The sequence below is a fragment of the Mirounga angustirostris genome, unplaced genomic scaffold, assembly GCF_029215605.1.
Source record: "Mirounga angustirostris isolate CCGP_5_RB_7025 unplaced genomic scaffold, mMirAng1.0.hap1 SCAF_12, whole genome shotgun sequence".
Lineage (NCBI taxonomy): Eukaryota > Metazoa > Chordata > Mammalia > Carnivora > Phocidae > Mirounga > Mirounga angustirostris.
The window spans coordinates 23,451,947-23,471,339 of NW_026991720.1; the positions used below are offsets into that span (position 1 = coordinate 23,451,947).

General features: G+C 55.8%; 1 protein-coding gene across 3 annotated transcripts; it reads left to right on the forward strand.

Annotated features, from left to right (window-relative positions):
- Window positions 1-8,086: 8,086 nt before the first annotated feature.
- PRRT4 (proline rich transmembrane protein 4) lies at window positions 8,087-19,151 on the forward strand. 3 transcript variants are annotated; one of them, XM_045869850.3, is made up of 5 exons: window positions 8,087-8,373; window positions 9,619-10,343; window positions 10,429-10,533; window positions 11,094-11,213; window positions 16,789-19,151. In XM_045869850.3, the coding sequence occupies exons 2-5, from the start codon at window positions 9,692-9,694 to the stop codon at window positions 18,612-18,614; spliced, it is 2,703 nt and encodes a 900-aa protein (XP_045725806.1). In that variant the 5' UTR covers window positions 8,087-8,373; window positions 9,619-9,691; the 3' UTR covers window positions 18,615-19,151. The 3 variants fall into 3 exon arrangements, with proteins under 3 accessions (XP_045725806.1, XP_064431054.1, XP_064431053.1); XM_064574984.1 differs by lacking the exon at window positions 11,094-11,213; XM_064574983.1 differs by lacking the exon at window positions 8,087-8,373 and having other exon boundaries at window positions 8,463-10,343.
- Window positions 19,152-19,393: the final 242 nt, after the last annotated feature.

Consider the following 19,393-nt stretch of genomic DNA (forward strand, 5'->3'; position numbering starts at 1 on the left):
GGAGGATCTATGACCCTGCTCCTGTGCATGCAAGGTTTTGTGTCTGTCCATTCTTCTGGGCAGAGGGAGCAGAATTTCCACCAGATTCTCAGAAAGGGCTCAATCTCCAAGGATCAAGAAAGCCTGCTTGAGGGTCTGCTCCCAACTCCCTTTCCTGGGCTTCCTTCTCTGAACCAGCCTGATGCCAGGGCTCACTCAGCACCAGGGGCCGGGTCCAGGGGAAGCTGTGAGGAGGTACTGGGATGAGGGGCTTGGTGGAGCCTTAGAACAGTATGGTTCTAAGGATCCACCTTCACCCTCTTCTCCTCTGCATCCATTCAATGATTCCCTATTCTTGAGTTCTTATAATATATCATTGTCTCCCTCCCATGTTACCGACCACTCCCCCCCCCGCCCCCGCCCGGGGCCCCTACACACACACACAGGCTGTGAGGACCCTTTCCTGCTCTTGGCAGCGTCTGGTCCTTCAGGGAGGAGCACAGTCTTCCCCAGGAGGCCAGGATGAAGCAGGCTTTCCTTCCCTCTGGGTTCCCTTATCACCTTCCAAGCCCCTGCCTGCCTGCCCTCAATCTCCCAGTGGCCCCGTCCTCCAAGCTTTTTCTGTCATTGCCCTTGCAGACATGACTTCACCCTCCTATCAGCGGTGGCCCAGCCCTGAGAGAAGGGAGTGGAACATTCTTCACAGCTCTGCCCAACACAGGACTAGAACACAGGTCTCCTGGTTCCCAAGGAAGACTGCTTCAGACACATCGTTAGCATTTCAAAACTGGGGCTAGAGTTCGATGAATGGCTAATTTCACCGTGTAAAACGAGAAGTGTGTTTTAAGCAATCTGCTCTAATAGCTGGAAGCAATAGAATTTCTGGTTTGCCCTCTTCATCGGGCGCCCTTCTTCCTGGAAGGGTTTTTACAAAGGAGTTCCTCCAGTTCCCCTCCTCCAGGCAGCTGATCAGGGGCTAAGCCTGTGGTGGGAGCAGGGCGCAGAGTGCAGAAACATGCAGAACACCAGCCGGTGTACCCACGGCCTGCACCCCAATAGTGAACTCCCCACTCACTGCCCAGCAGAGAGGATAGGAGGGGCGGGTGAGGGAAAGAGAAAGGACCCAAGCCCTTCTCTTCTCTCCCTGCAGCCCAGCCCAGGCCCTCTGGGAGGTGAGGTAGATTTGAGTGTCCCCAGCATCAACTTTGCCATTTAGCGATCCTGCCATTTACATAACCAAGGCGTCGAGTCTCAGGAAACAGGGAGGAGGGCTGAGATGAGGAGCAAAGATTGCTCTAAGGTTCCTCCTCAGCCTTCGGTGGCTGGCGTGGCAGGGATGAGGGAAGCCCGCCAAGGAGAGCTAGGGGAACGGGACCTGTGCTGGGGCTGCTGGCTTCTCCTCTGGCAGAAGGGGGGTCCCCCGCCACTGACACCCTGACCAGGCTTCACAGGGTGCCAGTGTAGCAGCTCTGTTGTCCTCCGTCAGCCCTGCAGGCCCCTCGGCTGCCCCTCTCTGTCCTCCAAGCCTGTGAGGGATGGGGAGGGTGATGGGCAGAAGCGGCTCAGGGTTAGGGGTCTCCGCTCCCTTGCTGGGGGAACAGCTGAGTTCTCCGGGGCACTTGTGGGAAGCCTTTAGGCTGTCAAAAACCAAAGCCCAGCGGAGTCTGCTCCAACGCATTTGTGTGGGAGAAGGGGCTTGCCGCAGAGCCCCCAGCCAGGGACCTGTCCCCTCACCACCACCCCCCATTTTGTGCCTGGGTGGTCCAGAGTAGGGGACCACGGCTCCTAAGCAGGGCGTGTGCTTTTTCACAGGGATGTGAGAACCGGGACACTTTTCCCTGGGGCCTACTCTGCCCTATAAAACTTAAACAGATCAACCTTGCAGATGGCCTCACAGCTCCAACCAGCCACAACCTCTTTACCTCTACCTGCTGGCTAACGGGGATCTTGTAGCCCAGCCCCCTGGTAGGAATCCTCCTCCCCCAGCCACTCTCATCTCCCACTTGTCCCCACCACACTCCTGTTGCCCCAGCCCCCATGAATCTCTTCTGTCCACTGCCCCCAAACTTCTCCATGTCCTCCATTCCCTGCAGCGGCTTTATTCATCACTCCCGGAACCATAACACCATAGTAACATGGGAGTAAACACTTCTATCGTATTTCTGTGTTCAAAGCACGTCATATATACTAACTGATTTAGTGGTCTCAGTGAGTCTATGAAGGAAGGACTATTATTATCCCCATTTTACAAATGAGGAATCTGATACGCCGGAAAACAATAAGGTGAGTTAAGTCTAAGGGCTGCAGAAACAGGGAGATAGAGACCCACCAAGCAGACACTTGGGAATAGCTGTCTCTGTCTCAAAAGATTAAAGCCCTGGTGGGGTTTTTTTTTTTTTAATTACCAAATAATGTATGCAGCAGAGCTCCCTGACCCCTGCCCTATCCACACTAATCCCCAAGAGCTAAAGACACAAAGAGATGAAACGCAGGGACTCACTGGAGGGACCCTCTACCAGCCTGCCCCAGCTCCCCCACCCCAGGAGCCAGCAGCCGGAGGTAAGAAGGATGGGGATCAGGGCAAGCTAGGGCTCCCTGGTCCCCAGCTCCGCTCCCCAGGCCTCCTTCCCCTCACTGCTCTGCCTCCCGTTCCCTTCTATTTTTCTTCATCTCTCTTGCAGAGAGCAGGCAGTCACCCGCAGGCACTGGCCTTCTGGACGCTGGGAGGATGCTCTGACCTCCTGGGGGTGGACTGCCCCACAGAGCTTTTATGTATGGTTTCACCACATTTGTGTGGATTCCTAAACGAGGCTGAGGAGCAAGAATCATCTAACTGGGAAAGGAAAGGATGGTCTTGTACTGGGCAGAGGCTTCCTGGGGAAGGGATGCTGAGCCCCTGGTTCTTGGTGTGGCTTTGGCTACCCTGGGAATTTACAAGAACCTTTTCTGGAAATGTCCGTGGGCAAGGTCACAAGGGAGTCCTGGGAAACCCAGAGCTCACTGCAGTGAGGCTGGAGGGTCCACCAGCCCTCGGAGCTCTGTGCTCTCTGCTTCTGAGCTCCCTCCTGGCTCCTCTCAGGAGCAAGGCAAAGTGGAACACTTCCTGAGCGGGCGGAGGGGCATGGAGGGGAGAACAGTAGCTTCATTGCGCACGGCCAAGGCAAGGCAAGTACACATAAGAACTGGGGCAGGCTCACCTAGACAATTCTGACCTGAGGTTCCAAAGATGGCACACCAGCATCAAAGATCGTGGTGATGACAGCTGTCAGTGTGTCTCCCGAGCTCGTCACAGGCTCCAACCTGAACTGGCGTTCCCTCTACATGGGGTGCACAGCCGACCTCCTGGGATCCCCCTTCGCTGTCTTCTAAGGGAACCCCTTTGCCTCTCTCCTGTGGAGGAGCTCCTGTGTTCTGCACCCCGCGTTTTCTGCTTTCTTGGTTTGCTTTCGGGTTTTGCTAGAACACTCTCTCTAGTAGCTTTTCCAGAAACTGTGCACGGGAGGTAAACGTTTTGAAATTGTATACATCTGAAAATGGATATATCTTGTCTTTTTACCTGACTGATAGCTTGGACAGATATAAATTCTAGGTTGAAAGTAAATTTTCTTCAGCATTTTGTTTGTACTTATTTATTTATTTATTTATTATTATTATTATTTTTTTTTTTTTTATAAAGATTTTTATTTATTTATTCATGAGAGACAGAGAGAGAGAGAGGCAGAGGGAGAAGCAGGCTCCCAAGGAGCAGAGAGCCCGATGCGGGACTCGATCCCAGGACCCTGGGATCATGACCTGAGCCGAAGGCAGACGCTCAACCATCTGAGCCACCCAGGCGCCCTATTTATTTATTTATTTATTTTAATTTTATTCATTTATTTGACAGCGAGAGACAGTGAGAGAGGGAACACAAGCAGGGGGAGTGGAAGAAGGAGAAGCAGGCTTCCTGCTGAGCAGGGAGCCCGATGCGGGGCTCGATCCCGGGCTCCATCCCAGGACTCCGGGATCATGACCTGAGCCGAAGGCAGACACTTAATGACTGAGCCACCCAGGTGCCCCTTCTTCAGCATTTTGAAAGCATTGCTTTGAACTTCTATCTTTGCTGTTGAGAAATCCAAAGCCTTTCTAGTATCTAATCTTTTGTATGTTACTTTGTTTTGGAAGTTTCTAGACACTCCTCTTTAATTTGCGTTGGTGTGAGTTTATTTTCATCCACAGTGCTGGGTCTTAGGGGACACATCTTTAATGCGCTGGCAACTCATGTCCTTCTGTTCTGGAAAATTTCCTCAAATTAGTTCAGTGAGGATTTCCTCCCTTCCATTTTCCTTTGTTTTTTTGTTTGTTTGTTTTTGGTTTTTTCCCCTTACTGGAGCTTCTGTTAATTTGGTGTCACTCCTGCAGCTGTCCTCGAACGTTTTTATCTTTTGTCTTCTACATTTTCTTGGTATGCTTGCTTTACTTCCTAGGGGGACTTAATCAGCTTAATCTTCCCATCTTTCTACTGATGTTTTGTTTCTGCTGTCATGATTTTATTTGTCAAGACGTCATTCTTGCTCTTGCTATGTTCTGGCTGTTCCTTTGTATAGCATCTTGTTCTTGTTTCATGGATGCACTAGCTTGTCTTCTCTCTCTAATATTAACAACGGCTTTTTGACACTTCCTGCTCTCTCTGTATAACCTATTTCCGGCAAGTTACTTTTCGTGATGCTTGTTTTGTCTCTCTTTGCGTTAGAAAATTTCCTAGATGGGGACACCTGGGTGGCTCAGTCAGTTAAGCATCTGCCTTTAGCTCAGGTCATGATCCCAGAGTCCTGGGATCGAGTCCCGCGTCAGGCTCCTTGCTCAGCGGGGAGTCTGTTTCTTCCTCTCCCTCTGCCCCTCCCCCTGCTTGTGCTCTCTTTCTCTCTCTCTGACAAATAAGTAAATAAAATCTTTAAAAAAAAAAGAAAAGAAAATTTCCTGGATATCTGGTAAGTTTTGGCCATGATTAAGGTTGTGGAGGCTGGGCGCCTGGGTGGCTCAGTTGGTTAAGCGACTGCCTTCGGCTCAGGTCATGATCCTGGAGTCCCTGGATCGAGTCCCGCATCGGGCTCCCTGCTCGGCAGGGAGTCTGCTTCTCCCTCTGACCCTCCCGACCCTCACCCCTCTCATGCTCTCTCTCTCTCAAATAAATAAATAAAATCTTAAAAAAAAAAAAAAAAGGTTGTGGAGGCTCAGATGGCTAGTCAAAAGCCCTGAGTCAACTCACAGGTTGGATTTGCCACTGTAGGGTGATCTAGCTGGGCTGTTTTGAGGGAAACCTGTATGTCAGTATCTTTAGGTCTTTCTTCTTGGGCTAGTGAAATACCCCAGAGTAGAGTCTTCCAGTTTCCTGCCTAAAGGGCAAAGGTCCTACTCCCAGCTCTTTGGGAGCCCAATAGTAAGAGAAGGCTAGGGGCCTCTGCATTCAGTCACGTAATCCCTGTTTCCAGTATTTTCAGTATGGTATCTTTGTTCACAACTGCGTTCGGAGCTTCTCCAATCCAGATACCCTCTGTCTTACCTTCCTCAGGGGAAAATCTTCCAGACTCTGGCTGGGATGGGCGAGGGACTTGTAGCCCCTTGGCTTGGAGTTAGGGAAGAAATCTAGGGATCTAACTGCTTTTCATCCTGGCCTTTATTTTAGCAATCTCTTCCACAGTTCCAGAGGGACCTTGGCTTGCCAGTTCCTGTGTCTTCTGAGAACCTTGCAATGTAAATCAAATTGGCTCTCCATTTTCCCCACTGCCAGCTGAGATGTCTTTTTCCTCAGGGCTGATAAGTCAGTAACCACATGGCTGCCTTCCATCCTGCTTCAAAAATTCTGTGGCTGTTGTCAGTTTTCCTGTTCTCTCCATCCTTGAGGGTTTATCTCTTGATTTAAAAATCTCTTTACTGAAGTTTTAGTGGGGTTTTGGGAAGGAGTGAAATTAGATATATGCATTTAATCACCATCTTAACCCAGAACCCTAACTTCCCTTTTCAATATCTTTTTAAAAATATAATTCCTGGGAAAAACTCTACTTGGTCATGGAAGATTGCTGTTTTAATGTAGTGGGGTATGTTTATTTCTGTCTTTCCATTTAGAAGTCTTTAAGTGAACACGATTAGCAGGAAATGAGCCTTTCTGTGAGGAGGATTCAAGGGAAATGTCTCTAGCAGGATAACTTTTATTAAGTATATGAGAGAAAACCAGAGGCTGGATCCCAGTATGCAGCCTTTAGGCAGCCCCTAAAAGATCTGGGGGAGTGCCCTTCTAGAAGAAGGATCTTACAGTGATCCCAGAGGGTGCATCCAGGGAATGCCCTTTGTGATGTTTTGTTTAGGGACCCAGAATAAATACCAGAGTTCATCGTTGACATTCCCTGGAGAGAGAATCAGGTGGTTCCCTGATTTTATCTTATATCAGTTGAAGGAATTCTGTGATAAAAAAAAAAAAGAGGGGCGCCTGGGTGGCTCAGTTGGTTAAGCGACTGCCTTCGGCTCAGGTCATGATCCTGGAGTCCCAGGATCGAGTCCCACGTCGGGCTCCCTGCTCAGCAGGGAGTCTGCCTCTCTCTCTGACCCTCCCCTCTCTCATGCTCTCTATCTCATTCTCTCTCTCAAATAAATAAATAAAATCTTTAAAAAAAAAAAAGTGAGTCCTAGATGCCTTTCTGAAATACATCCCATTGTCCATATGGAGCCCAGAATTAATCTTTTTTCTTGTTGTTATTCACTTATCTGATATTCACTGAGTAGCTACCCAGGGCATCTCTCTATGTGAGCTTTCTATGTCTCTGTGAGCTCCCTTTGTGAGCTCTCTGTGACTGAGACAACCTGCCCTCAGTAACTCTTTCAACAGCACCCACCCCCAACCTTACAGCACAGCAAGAGAGGGGGAGATGGGATGGGGGTCAGAGGCACATCCAAGACCATAACATAGTGACAATAATTTTTCTCTCTGTGGCTTGTGTTGAGGACTAAGTGGGGGATATTCCTAAAGCATCTAGCACGAAGCTTGGCATACAACAGGATGTCTGGATTTTGAGGGACAGCTTTATGTGGTGCAGGGAGCCTCCTGTTTTATGTTCTGATACTTTTAAATACTAGCATTTTTGGAGGAACACTTGAAGGGATTTAGAGACTCAAGATAACACAAACGAGCTGAACTACTTAAGTCAGTCACTGGGACAGCCTAACAGGGTCCATAAAGTATCCACAGTGACCACCCTGCTCCTCTGTCATCTTTAACCCTGGGTTAGCCTTGGCCTGGGCTCTCTTACATTCCTGAAGCTGCACACTCTTTGATTCCACTGTTCTCCTCTCCTCTGTTACTGGAAACAGGTATTAATCCACCTCTCGCATGCAGCTTAGGCTCACCATTCATTCTTCCTGGCAGACATTTCTGAAACTCTGAGTATTTTTGAGAGATGGGCTTTAGCCAAACAAAACAAAACACACTGATGGGCATTCTGCAGTTCACCTGCGAAGTGTTGCAGGCCCTCCCGTGTAGCGGACAACTGTTGAAAGCCACCAGGCCCTGGAGAGGTTAGCAGATAGGCTGGGCACAAGTCCCTGCCAAGCTGTGTAATCCTGGGCAAATTCGGGACTTTTCGGAGCCTTACTTTACCTCCCTGTGAAATGGGGAGCCCCAGAGGATGGCGGTGAGGACTAATGAGATATTCCACTTCCACTCACGGTGGTTCTCCTTGCCTGGGGTGCCGTCCCGGGGCAAGCGGCCGTGGTGGCGCGCGCGCGCGTGCAGGCGTGTGCGCGCGCGGGGCTCCGGCCCACGTCTGTGTTTCCCCGGCAAGGGGGGCGTGTGGGTGTGTGTGACCGGCCGCCAGGGGGGCGCGCGGCTGCCGGCGCCGGGCTGCTAGCGAGACGCCCGCGCCCGCGGCCGACGGGCAGCGCGGGGTGAATGAGCGCGCGGCGGCGCGACGGGCACAGAGGCGGCGGCGCGGGGCGCTGCGGTGCGCGCCCGCCTGCCTGCCCGGGGTGGGGGGCGGGCCGCGGGGGGGGAGGGGCAGGGGCGAGGGCGGGAGGGGCGGGCGCGAGGGAGGCGGGCGGGGAGGGCGGGCGCGCGGGCAGAGCGCGGCTGCCGCGGAGCCCGGCGCGGGCGGCTCTGGCGGGGAGCGAGGCTCGCAGCCAGGAGGCGGCGCGGCGGGGAGGGAGCGCGGGGTGGCGAGCCGGGCCGGGCCGGCCGCGGGGGGACAGCGCTGCGGGCCAGAGCGGGCGCTGCCGCCGGGACGTGCCGAGGGGGCGTCGGGCGCGGCCGAGAGAAGCGGCGAGCCTCGGCGGAGCGTTGTCCGGCTGGGCGCCGGGGCCGCCGCGACCTCCGGTTCTCGGGGGACTTGGCAGAGGAGACCCGCCTGCGGGAGGGAGCCGGAGGAGCAGGTCGGCGGGTCCGGGCAGGGGGAGAGGGAGAGCGAGGGCCAGCGAGAGCGAGCGAGCGAGCGAGCCTTCGAGGGGTGGGTGGGTGTGTAGGGGGACGGAGGGGTGTGACGTGTCTGTACGGAGTGTGTGAATGTGGTGTAGGGGTGTGTGTGCCTCTCTGTGTGACTGTGTGTACTGTGCGTGTCTGTGAGGGGCGTGCGTGTGTGTGAGAGAGAGAGAGGGGAGGCTGGGAGCTCACAGAGCTTGGGGCTGAACCCGTGTAAGAGGGGGGGCTCGGCAGAATCGGGTGGACACGTGTGTGCGCAGGGGGTGTGAAGGGTGAGTGGGTGAGTGTGTCACGGGTGCTAGGTGTGGCTGTGTGTGTGATGTAAGGGTGCCGGGTGCACGTGTGTCCCTGGCTTACCCTCCCGTTCCCCCCCCAGATGGGTGTGCGGGGAGGGGGTGTTGAGGGGGGGAGGTAGGACTCCGCGCCGCAGCAGCCCCTTGCCCCGCCTGCCTGCCTGGCCATCTTCCCCAGGAAGCCGGAGACGGCCAAGCTGCCCCTCCCCCAAGTACTTCTAGGGTTAAGGGGAAGGGAGCAGGGCCAAGCCCCGGGAAAGAGGGGAAGGGCTGAAGGGACAGCTTCTGCCAGACCAGGGCACCCTGCTTCTCTGGCCTGAGCCTGGCTGCCTTCTCGGGCTCGGCCAGACCGCTCAGCCCTGTGCTTTGCCCCTCCCAGGGCCTTGTGTTCCCTGGGGTCTGAGTGAGAGAGAGTGCCAACACCTTAGGTTGGAGCCCGAGGTGGGGGTGGGAGCGGGTCGAGACTCCTCGGTGAGGGTTTGCTTGCTCACAGTTGTATCAGCAGAAGGGTGCTTGGCACATAGTAGGCCTCAGTAAATATCTGAGAGTGGACGGGGAGGAGAGAGAGAAGAGAAAGGGAAGAGATCTGAGTCTGGGAATCCAAGTCCACCCCCTCAGCCATCGGGAGAGGATGGGGGCAGCTGGTTGCCTTCAGACCCCGGTCCCCAGATTGAGCAGGTAGGGGAGGCAGGGGTTTAGGGAGAGGGGCTTTGGCTGGAAGAGAAGGCGGAACCGCAGGAGAGAGATCTGTTCTGGAGCCTGAATGGAGGAAGGAGCTAGCAACTCTTCCTGGGCAGAGCCCTTTGCATCCTGCCCTCACCACCTGCTTCTCGGTGATCAGCAGCCTGTCTCAGGGGGCATCCGATCCCAGGCAGCCAGGGCTCATAGCACCTCTCCTTTCTCCAGGACCTTCAAGCTCAGAAGGTGCTGAAGAACTGAGCCCCCTGCCCACTGAGGCCACCGGAGGCCAGGTGGGGCCATGGCAGGGCATGGCTGCCTGGGGCTGGGGCTGTTCTGCTGGGTCCTGCTTGCTGTTCCGGTGGGCCCCCAGCCTGCCTCCTCCGTCACAGGTGTCCCTCTCACCACTTTGACCCCACCACCTCAGAGTGAGGCCTCTATGCTGTCTCTCAACCTGGGACTGAACTTCAAATTCCACCTTCGGGGACCGGCTGCCGCCTGGGGGATCTCTGTCACGGAGGCCCAGCCACTCTCTCCTGGGCCGAGCCGGGAGCCCGAGGAAGAGGTGGCCAGTGGGCTGAGGACTGATCCCCTTTGGGAACTGCTGGTGGGCTCCCTTGGGAACTCCCCCCCGGAGTGGGGCTCTGCTGAAGGCAGCTTCACTCCCTGGGCCTCCTCCCTGTCTCCAGAGTCCACATCCCCCCTCTCTGGGCCCACTGCCCGGCCCACTGCTCCCTATCAGCCCAGGACGGGCACTGTGACCTGGGACACTGCTCTGACAGCCACGGCACCTCCGTCCAGTGCTCCCAGGCTCCGCCAGCGTGAGCTGGAGCTGAAGTTTGACATGGCGTTGAGAGCAGGCGCGGCCCCCACGCTCGGGCATCGAACGCTGCCCCTGCTGCCCAGCCTGCGGGCTAGTCTGGCAGAGATTGCGGGGCGCCTGGGACCCTTTGGTGAGTACCCACCCCGTCTGGAGGAGAGCCCCTGCTGGGCAGCCCAGCAGGTGGGAGGAAGCTTCAGCCTGGGCTCCTTTTGCAGGCTTCTTTGGCACTACTCTGTCCCCGCTGCGGAACTTCTCGGGCCCAAGCCCTCTAGGCCCAACTCCATCCCCAAGCTCTGCCTCTAGAGTTTCAGATTCTCCAGGTGAGTGTTGATTTCACTGCAACAGACACTGAGGGAACACTTGTGCGTGCCGGGCACTGTGCTGTGGGCCTAATCAGCATCGCCCTTTCTCTTTTTTTTTTTTTTTTTAAAGATTTTATTTATTTATTTGAGACAGAGAGAATGAGAGAGAGAGAGCACATGAGAGGGGGGAGGGTCAGAGGGAGAAGCAGGCTCCCCGCCGAGCAGGGGCCTGATGCAGGACTCGATCCAGGGACTCCAGGATCATGACCCGAGCCGAAAGCAGTCACCCAACCAACTGAGCCACCCAGGCGCCTGCCCTTTCTCTTTTGACTGTGTTGCTTCTCCCAGGGCATGGGGCATGGGCCACTGCTCCCATGGGGAGATGCCCTCTTTGCCATCCGAGTCTGGTCTGGTCCTGGTAGCTTAGCTCGCAGCATACGTGTGGTTACAATTTCTGGTCGGGGTACGCTGGCTCCCTTAACATAAGCTCTGGGGGAAGGGCGGGATTTTCTCCAAAGCCCCAGAGGCCAAGGCTGGCTGGTAGGATGGCCCTTGAACCCCACGCGCTCCCTTTGCAGGGTTCTTTGGCACCACTGTGTCCCCGCCCCCATCCCCCCTGGAAAGAAAGCTTCCAAGCTCAGGCCCGTTGGACCCAGCCACTTCCCTAAACTCTGCCACGATGGCAACAGCGTCAGTAGGTAAGTGTCCAATTCACTTGAACGTGACATTTATTTAGCACTGACTACATGCTAGCCACTCATCTGCATTCTGGGACTCTTTTATTTCATTGTCATCATAATCATAATCACCGTTCTCTTCATCATCAGCATGGAGATATATATTAACGGTCTGGGAACAAGTGTTGCTGGGGGCAGTCCCACACAGAGTTAAGTAATGGTCCTCCGGGAGTTTTGTAATCCCTGGCAGAGCAGGATGTAGACAGATGTATCCGAAGCAGGCGGATACAGGAACTCCTCATGGTTCCCACAGCCTCAGTACCAACTCCACCCTTCACGCCAGTCTGCCTGGCCTGCCTCTCCACCCCGCACCCCAACCTTAGGGCTCTCTCCTTTGCCGTCTGATCTGATATGACATGTTGTCAGTTATGAGCAGAGCTGGGCCCCTCATTGGAAAGACGCTGAAGAGAAGACTTTGAGCAGACAGATGCCACCCTTATTCAAGGAAGCCTTTCAGAATATACACATGGATAAGCTGGTGGTGCAGAGGAAAGAACAGGTCCTCTGAAATCTTTTTTTTTTTTTTTTTAAGATTTTATTTATTTATTTGACAGAGAGAGAGAGAGATCGGAATCACAAGTAGGCAGAGTGGCAGGGAGCGGCAGAGGGAGAAGCAGGCTCCCTGCTGAGCAAGGAGCCTGATGTGGGACTCGATCCCAGGACGCTGGGATCATGACCCGAGCCGAAGGCAGACGCTTAACGACTGAGCCACCCAGGCGCCCGGGGCCTCTGGAATCTTGAGACTTGGTTTGGAATCCCAGTTCACTTACTAACTGGCTGGGTGAACTTGGGCAAGTTATTTAACCTCCCTGAGCCTGAATTTTCTCATATATCTAGGGTTTAGTAATAATACCTCTCTTGTTATCATGAAGCTTCCAGATAATGCAAGCTCCTGGCAGGAGGCTGGGCATGAAGTAGAAGTTTATTAAAGAGTAGCTGTTAACCTTGGTTCTTCCCCTACTGCATCCCAAGTTCACTTCCAGACCCTACCTAACACCACGTACCCTTGGCCTCAAGATGTGATGGACAACACAACCCACAGGGCAGAGTGCACACTCAGGGAGAGGCTCTGGTAGGTGAGGCCCAGCGAGCCACGGAGAGGGACCTCTAGGCCCGGCTTTGTTCTGCAAAGCCTTTATACTGTTGCTGCAAATCGTCTCAGCCACTTCAAAGTAGGAACCAGCTCAGCAGTGGTCCCCCAGCTTCTTCCAGTTCCAGACTTAACACAGAACCTGACTCTAGCTCACCCCCGAGCAGTTGCTGCACTCCTGGGCATGTGGCTGGGGAGGCAGCTGACCCCTCCCCATTCAGCCCAGTGTGTAGCAGTGACAGGATCTGCTGTGGGGTGGGAGGCAGGCTCCGTGGCCCCCGGGGAAGGATGCTGGCTGGCAGTCTGTCAACCTTGGTGACAGTGCTGGCCAGGCAGGTTTAATGAGTCTGGACAGTGTCAGAGGAAGCCCAGCTCGCTGCCCCACCCCCTCCCCCATCCTCACTGATGGCTGCAGGAACTCAGCCTCTTCCTGGCTCTTTCTCTCAGATAGACCCAGGAGGGCTGGAGGCTTCTCGGCCAGAAGGTCAGGGACCTTGCTCCAGCCAGCAGCGTGTGTAGGAAGTACTGTCTGGCAGTTAGGGGACAAAGGGAGTCTCTGTGTGTCTCCTCTAGGATCTTTCTAACCTAGGTGTGGTTAAGCTTTGACTCTAGAGCTTCTCTTCTCTAGCATTAGGCTCCCTTCACCTTGGGCAGAGCTAGGATTCAGCCAGTACACACGGGAGAAGTCGTGCAGGTCATTAGCATATTGAAAGACTTTCAACCCTGTTGATAAGTACCCACTGGCCTTAGCCCCCTGAGCCCTCCCCTCCACTCCCTGACCACCCTGGCTGACGTCTGTTCTCATTGGCTGGCATCTGCGCCATTTACAGTTGTTAAATATTTCGAATGTCAGTTACCCTTACAAAGAGGATCAATCTTCCATGATCCTAGAGGTGGGGGTGGGGGGCAGGAATGGGGCCAGGCAGCTGAATGGGCTACAACTTCTACTGGGAGAGTGATTTCCCAGCCCTTTGATCTGGGCAGCTGGTAGATAATCAGGCCTGACTTTTCCATAAATCTAGCAGGCCCAGCTCCCTGACTCCTTCCCAGCCAGCTGTGACCTCACCAATTACTCACATTGGCATCCTATCTCCTTTCTTGCCCCTGAGGTCAAGAGGGGCCACAGGCCAGAGTGGGACCACCTTGTAAGAGAGGGCTGCTCAGGAGAGGAACTTACTATCTTCTGGGAGAGACTGAGGGCTCCTTCTGGGGAAGCCTCAAGTGGGAAGACAGGGGATGAAGTCAAGTGGATTCTTCCAAGGCAGAAGCTGGGTCTTCTCTGCCTGTCCGCACCCACAGCATGGCCCAGCCCTGGGTACACAGGGCATGCCCACCTGCCCCCCAGAAAGCAATGCTCCTACTTCAGAACTACCTCCTCTGAGACCTGAGCTGTGCCTGTACTTTGTCTACTTTCTGGTTTTCATTTTTTTTCCTGGGTTCTTAGTAATGTTAAAAATTTGCTCTAGTTGCCATAGTGCTTGGGGACAGAGGTGAGAGATGGGGTTTCTTGTGGCCCTTGGGTAAGAAGTGGAGCTGGAAGAAGGCAAGGAAGACAAGCTGTGCTTGTCTGCTCAGTGAACAAAGAGGAGGCCGTGAGGGGTGGCAGTCTGGTTCAGGCCGTGGTGCTCCTGGGCTCGGTCCCATTGCCTTTCTGTGAGCTCGCCCAAGCTGAGGAAAAGCCAAGCAAACTCATCCACTTTGCTCAAGTGGGTTGGGCAAGAGCATCTGTGGGGACAAAGGAGTGAGGTTGATAGAGGGGGTACAAATATTCGATGCTGCTAACGTCAGACTGATACCCACCCCCATCAACAAGCCATCCCAACTGAATGAACCTCATTTAACTCATGGCTGTGTCTTTATTAGGGGTTCAGGGGTGGTCAGTCCATCCAAATGGTGTTCTTTAAATAGGGTTCACAAAGTGAAACAATGTGTTGCCTTTCTAAGCAAGTTTAGGATGTGCTGAGAGACAACAGTCTTTTTTCTTTTAAGATTTTATTTGTTTATTTTCTATTTTTTTTGAAAGGTTTCATTCATTTATTTGATGGGGGCGGGGGGAGAGAGCAAGCACAAGCAACGCGGGGCTCAATCCCAGGACCCCAGGATCATGACCTGAGCCTGAGCCACCCAGGCGCCCCGAGAGACAACAGTCTTTTGTTGGTTAAATCAAGAACTAGTTTGAGGCCAGAAATAGTCACATTCACATGAACACAAACTGATGACCGATTGGTGATAAACATTAGCTGATAATGATGATACCAACAACAATCATATATCGAATGCTTATTATGCACCAGGCACTCCGAAGAGCTCTGGACACATCGTCCATTCATCCACAAACTAGCCTTATGCAGTAGGTACTCTTCCTGGTTCGGACTTGAGGAACAGGATGCAACGGGAGGCAGGGCACGTGTTACCATTTGCCATAGGTGGCGGCGAGCTGTGTATACTTAATTTTTTGGCTGCTTCCCTCTCTGCCCTCCCCAGTTGTCTGGTTCTGTCTTCCCCTCCTCTCTCTCCAGAGCTGCTTTCTGTCCCCCACCCCCACTCCTTTTCCTCATTCTCAGGATTGCCTGTTCCCAGCAGGAACTGGCACAGCCCTGGGGGTGGGGGTGCACCTGGGGTCTTCCTGTAATGTACAGCTGAGACCAGGCGGGAGCATGGCCAGGCAGTTGGGGCAGGAGTCTGGCTGTCAGGAGACCCTTCCTCATTCTTTCTACAGCTGCCTCCTGTGCACCTCCCCATCCTCACCAGGGTGTCTCCATCCTTCACCACCATCTTTCTCCCTTCATACTTGTTTGCAGCTGCAGTTCTGCAGAGCTTGCTAGGTGGAGTAGGGAGGGGTTCAGCCTGAAGCATCTTCCTTTGCTGCCTGGCCATGGGAATAATCCTTGGATCTCTTTCTAACTCTTCTCTTGCTCCAGGAAAGTAAATTAGGGATCTTACTCCTCATCCTCTTTCACTTGACCCCCCCCCAAAGATGTATTTATTTATTTGAGGCGGGGTGGCGGGGAGTGGAGAGGGAGCGAGCATGCTCAGGGGAGGGCAGAGGGAGAGAGAATCTCAGCAGACTCTCCGCGGAGTGCAGAGCTCAATCCCATGACTCCAAGAGCATGACCCAAGCCGAAACCAAGAGTCAGACACCCAACCGACCGACTGAGCCCCTCCAGGTGCCCTTTGACTTCCCTTTCCCCAAGGGATGTGGGGAAGTTATTGGAGCACAGAATGGGGCGGGGGGCCTAAGTTAGCAAATCCTAGAGCACCTGAGGGGCTCACTCACTAAGATGGCAGTTATCCCACTCGGCTCTCCCCAGTGGTTCCTTCCTGGGAGTTCAAGTGTAGCCTCAAGACCCAGGGAAGTCCCTTTCAATGTCGCCTTCTATAAAGTGGAGTGAGAACTCAAGGAGCATGTACATTAAGAGCCTTAGACGAAAGTTCTGTGACTGAGTCAGGATGGGGACCATGGCTATGGGTAAGCTAAGGGTTGGGGGTGTGGCAGACAGGAAGGCCAGGGAATAGGGAAGATTGTGTTCTCCTCAGATGCTGGGAACCGGAGTGTCTTACCTCTCCCCCCGCTGCATGTGTGCATATGTGTGTGGGGGGGCTTTTCCTGAAGAGATGGGAGAAGAGGGAAACAGATGAAAAAGGGCAGAGGAAACTTCTCCTAGCACCAAGGTGGGAGTTGGGAGTCAGGGGTGCAGAATAAGAGATAAGCAAACTAGTATTATGAAAAAGCTCTGGAATTGTGAGAAGGGGCTCAGACCAGTGCTCAGATCTGGATCCTAGTGGCAGCTCTGCCAGTTTGTGACCTTGGACAAGTCACTTTGCCTCTCTGTAGAGCCTCAGTGTCTTCATTGGACAAATAAGAGGATTCATTTATTCAACGAATATCTGCTCAGTGCCAACTCTGAGCCAGGCACCATTTTGGGCATGGAGATTCAGCTGTGAGCAGAGCCAACAAAAATCTTTGTTCTTATGAAGTTTTCTTTCTGGTGGGAGGATTGACCTAGAGGGGCCTTCTCCAGTTCCTTCCAGTTGTAAAATTCTGTGGCTTCTTAAGAAAAACCCTTTTCCGGGCACCTGGGTGGCTCAGTAGGTTAAGCGTCTGCCTTCAGCTCAGGTCATGGTCTCAGAGTCCTGGGATCAAGTCCCGCATCGGGCTCCCTGCTCAGCAAGGATTCTGCTCCTCCCTCTTCCTCTACCCCTCCCCTGGCTTGTGCTCTCTCTCTCTCTCAAATAAATAAACACAATATATATAAAAAGGAAAACCCTTTTTAGTAGAATCGCAGAGTGATGAAGGGAAATGAACAACGCAGAGAGCTAAGGGTGGGTTAGGGATGCGGAGAGGGATGAGAGCTGGAACTACTGTTGGGGAGTTTGACGGGGAGGGGAAGGCAAGGGGCTGAGAGACCCGGTGAGTTGCCTCAGACAAATGTTCTTTGCCCACAGACCCCACCACCCCCACCTCCGGCCCAGATGACTCATCTCCTGCCAGCCTTGGGAAGCCTTCGGTGGAGCCAGAGTGTGGGTCAGGGTCCTGCAGCATGGGAGAATTGCCCGAACCCGAAGGGCAGCCCCCTGTGGCTCCGCTGCCCCTCTTCTTCCTGACCCTGGAAGCCAACTGGGCAGAGGCCAGAGCTCGCTGGGGGCTGGCCTGGGAGGCCCACGTATACGGGGTAGGCACCCTCTTCGGCCTGGTGGCCCTGCTGGCGCTGCTGGCCCTAGCCCTCCTGCCCTGGCGCTGCCCGCCCGGCGCCCCCTGCCTGGCGCTGCTGGACCTGCTCCTGCTCTCGGCCGGGATCACGCGGGCCTTCCCGCTCTTCTACGACGCCTATGGGCACCGCGATCGGCTGCCCCCGCTCGCCTGGCTGCTGCTGCAGGACCTGCCGCTGCCCTGCCTGGCCGCCGGCCTGGGCCTGGCCTGCCTGCTTCTGGCCCGGCCGCGCCCGCCGCGGTGTCCCGCCGGGCTGGCCGCGCTGCTGCTGCTGGGGCTGGGGCTGGCGGCCGCGGCTGCCGTCGGGAGCGCCGCCCACCGCCCGCTGCGGCCCTTGCGGCTCGCCTCCCGCGGGCTGCACGCCTTCCTCGCCGCCCTCCTTTCCGGGCTCCTGCTGGCGCTCTCCTGCTGGGGGGGACGGCGGCGGCGGGCCGGAGCGCCCCTGGGAGGGTCCGGTTTCAAGGGCGCCACCCCTCTCCCGCAGGCGCGCAGCCCCTTCGCCCCGCGCGAATCCTGGCGGCGCGCGGCCCGCACAGCCCCGGTGGCGGGCACCTTCGGGCTGCTGAGCGGAGCCCTGCAGGGCTACGAGGTGCTGCACGCCTTGGGCTATGGCGGCCAGCCTGGCCTGGAGGGACCCTGGCCCTGGTGGGCCTTCCAGCTGGGCCTGCGCTTGGGCGAGGTGGGCGTCGCGCTCCCGTTGGCGCTGCTGGGCCTCTACCCCGCGCTCAGCAGCCCCCGTGTGCCGCCGCGCTGCTGGGCCAAGCTCTTCCGCTTGTCCCCGGGCCACGCGGCCCCACTGCTGCCCGGGGGCTGGGTCACCGGGCCCCCAGACAAGGAGCCCCTGGGTGGCGCCATCGCGCGTGGCGACGCGGAGCTGCTGCAGCTGTGCGCCCTGGCAGGGCCAGGCCCCGACCTCCTACTCCAGGGAGGCGGCTGCCGGGGCTTCGAAGGCGCGGCGGCCAACCCGGCCCCTTCTCCGGCCTCCTCTCCCTGCAGCGATTACACCGTGGACTTCCGCCCGCCCTCCCCAATCAACCTGCGGCGCAGCATTGAGGAGGCCCTCTGCAGCGAGGCCCTGCTCACGCCCGGCCTCTTCCAGGGCCCCGCCTTCGGGGAAGCCCTGCCTGGGCTCGGCCTCTACCGCACCACCTCTTTGGTGGCGAGGACGGGGGCTGGGCCCAGTGGGAGGTCTGAGGAGGCCCCTGGCTTCCCCGTGCCCCAGGAGCTCCCCTCTCCCGGGGCCTGGCCGGCGGGCAGCAGTGCCTCTTCCGGTTCGCTGTGCGGACTTTCGCGGGACAGCTCGTCCGTGCTGCTATGCTCCAGCCCCGACAGGCCCCCACGCTGTCCGCTGGTCTGCGTCCTCAGTCCCCCGCGGCCCTCAGGATGCAGCCCTAGCCTCCCGGGCTCAGGCTCCTACCAGGCCCTGTCCCCACCCTCCCGCGACTCCCCGGAGCCTACTCCTGAGCTGCAGGCCGCGGAGGCTTTGCTGCAGGAGCAATTCCTGGACGCCTGTCGACAGATCGACGAGCTGAGTGTGGGCAGCGACACTATAGACCTGTGAAGAGGCGGCCCCCTGGCTGCCCCAGCTTACGCCCCCTCCTGGCGCCTGCTCTGCCCGAGACCTGCACACTGTAACCCTTCCCCAGTCCTGCCTGGCTCAGATACCTCTCCCAGCTTTCTTCCCCACCCAGGGGTCCCTGGGCGGGTGGGTCAGCAGCCAGGCTCTGTTGATTGGGGTTAGTGCCACCTCCTCTGGAGCCCTGGGCGCGGATTCCCTCAGCTGCAATTCTAGGCTGGCAGGGGTCCCACTTTCCTTGGCATTCACCAGCAATAAAGCTCCAAGGTGCTCCACTCCCGACCACCACTCCCCACTCTGGTGCTGAGTGAGAGGGGCTGTCCCTCAGAGGACCTCGAGACTGGCTTCGGTCCCCACACCCACCTGTGCCGTGCCCAGGAATCCCATTCCTGTGTGAGTGAGACTCCCTGTCCTCCACATGATCCTTCCCCAGAGAAGGGTCCATGGCCCATCGAGGAGACTCCACAGCAGTTGGGTGGGAGGTGAGCGCTTTCAGAGTTAATTTATCAATAAAATATTTTCAGAGAAAGGTCTGACCTTCTTGGAAAGGTTTAGATGAGTCAACAGTAGCAGTGATTCCATCAGAACTGGAAGACAAGCAGTGTTTGGGTGGGGTGGCTTCATCCCACACCCTGGTGACCTTCACACCTGCGTGCAAGAAGCCTTGTCCTACAGCTGGGATGAGTGAGGGCCCTGGGAGTGACCCCGCGAAAACCCTCTGACTCTCTGGGAAGTGCCTTGTCAGAGATGAAACCGGCCCCGAG

Excerpts from the sequence above, each read along its gene's own strand:
- PRRT4 (XM_045869850.3), top strand. The coding sequence starts at position 9,692 with ATGGCAGGGCATGGCTGCCTGGGGCTGGGGCTGTTCTGCTGGGTCCTG. Across the intron at positions 10,344-10,428 it reads GGGGCGCCTGGGACCCTTTG|GCTTCTTTGGCACTACTCTG; the intron begins GTGAGTACCCAC and ends CTCCTTTTGCAG. Across the intron at positions 11,214-16,788 it reads GATGGCAACAGCGTCAGTAG|ACCCCACCACCCCCACCTCC; the intron begins GTAAGTGTCCAA and ends CTTTGCCCACAG.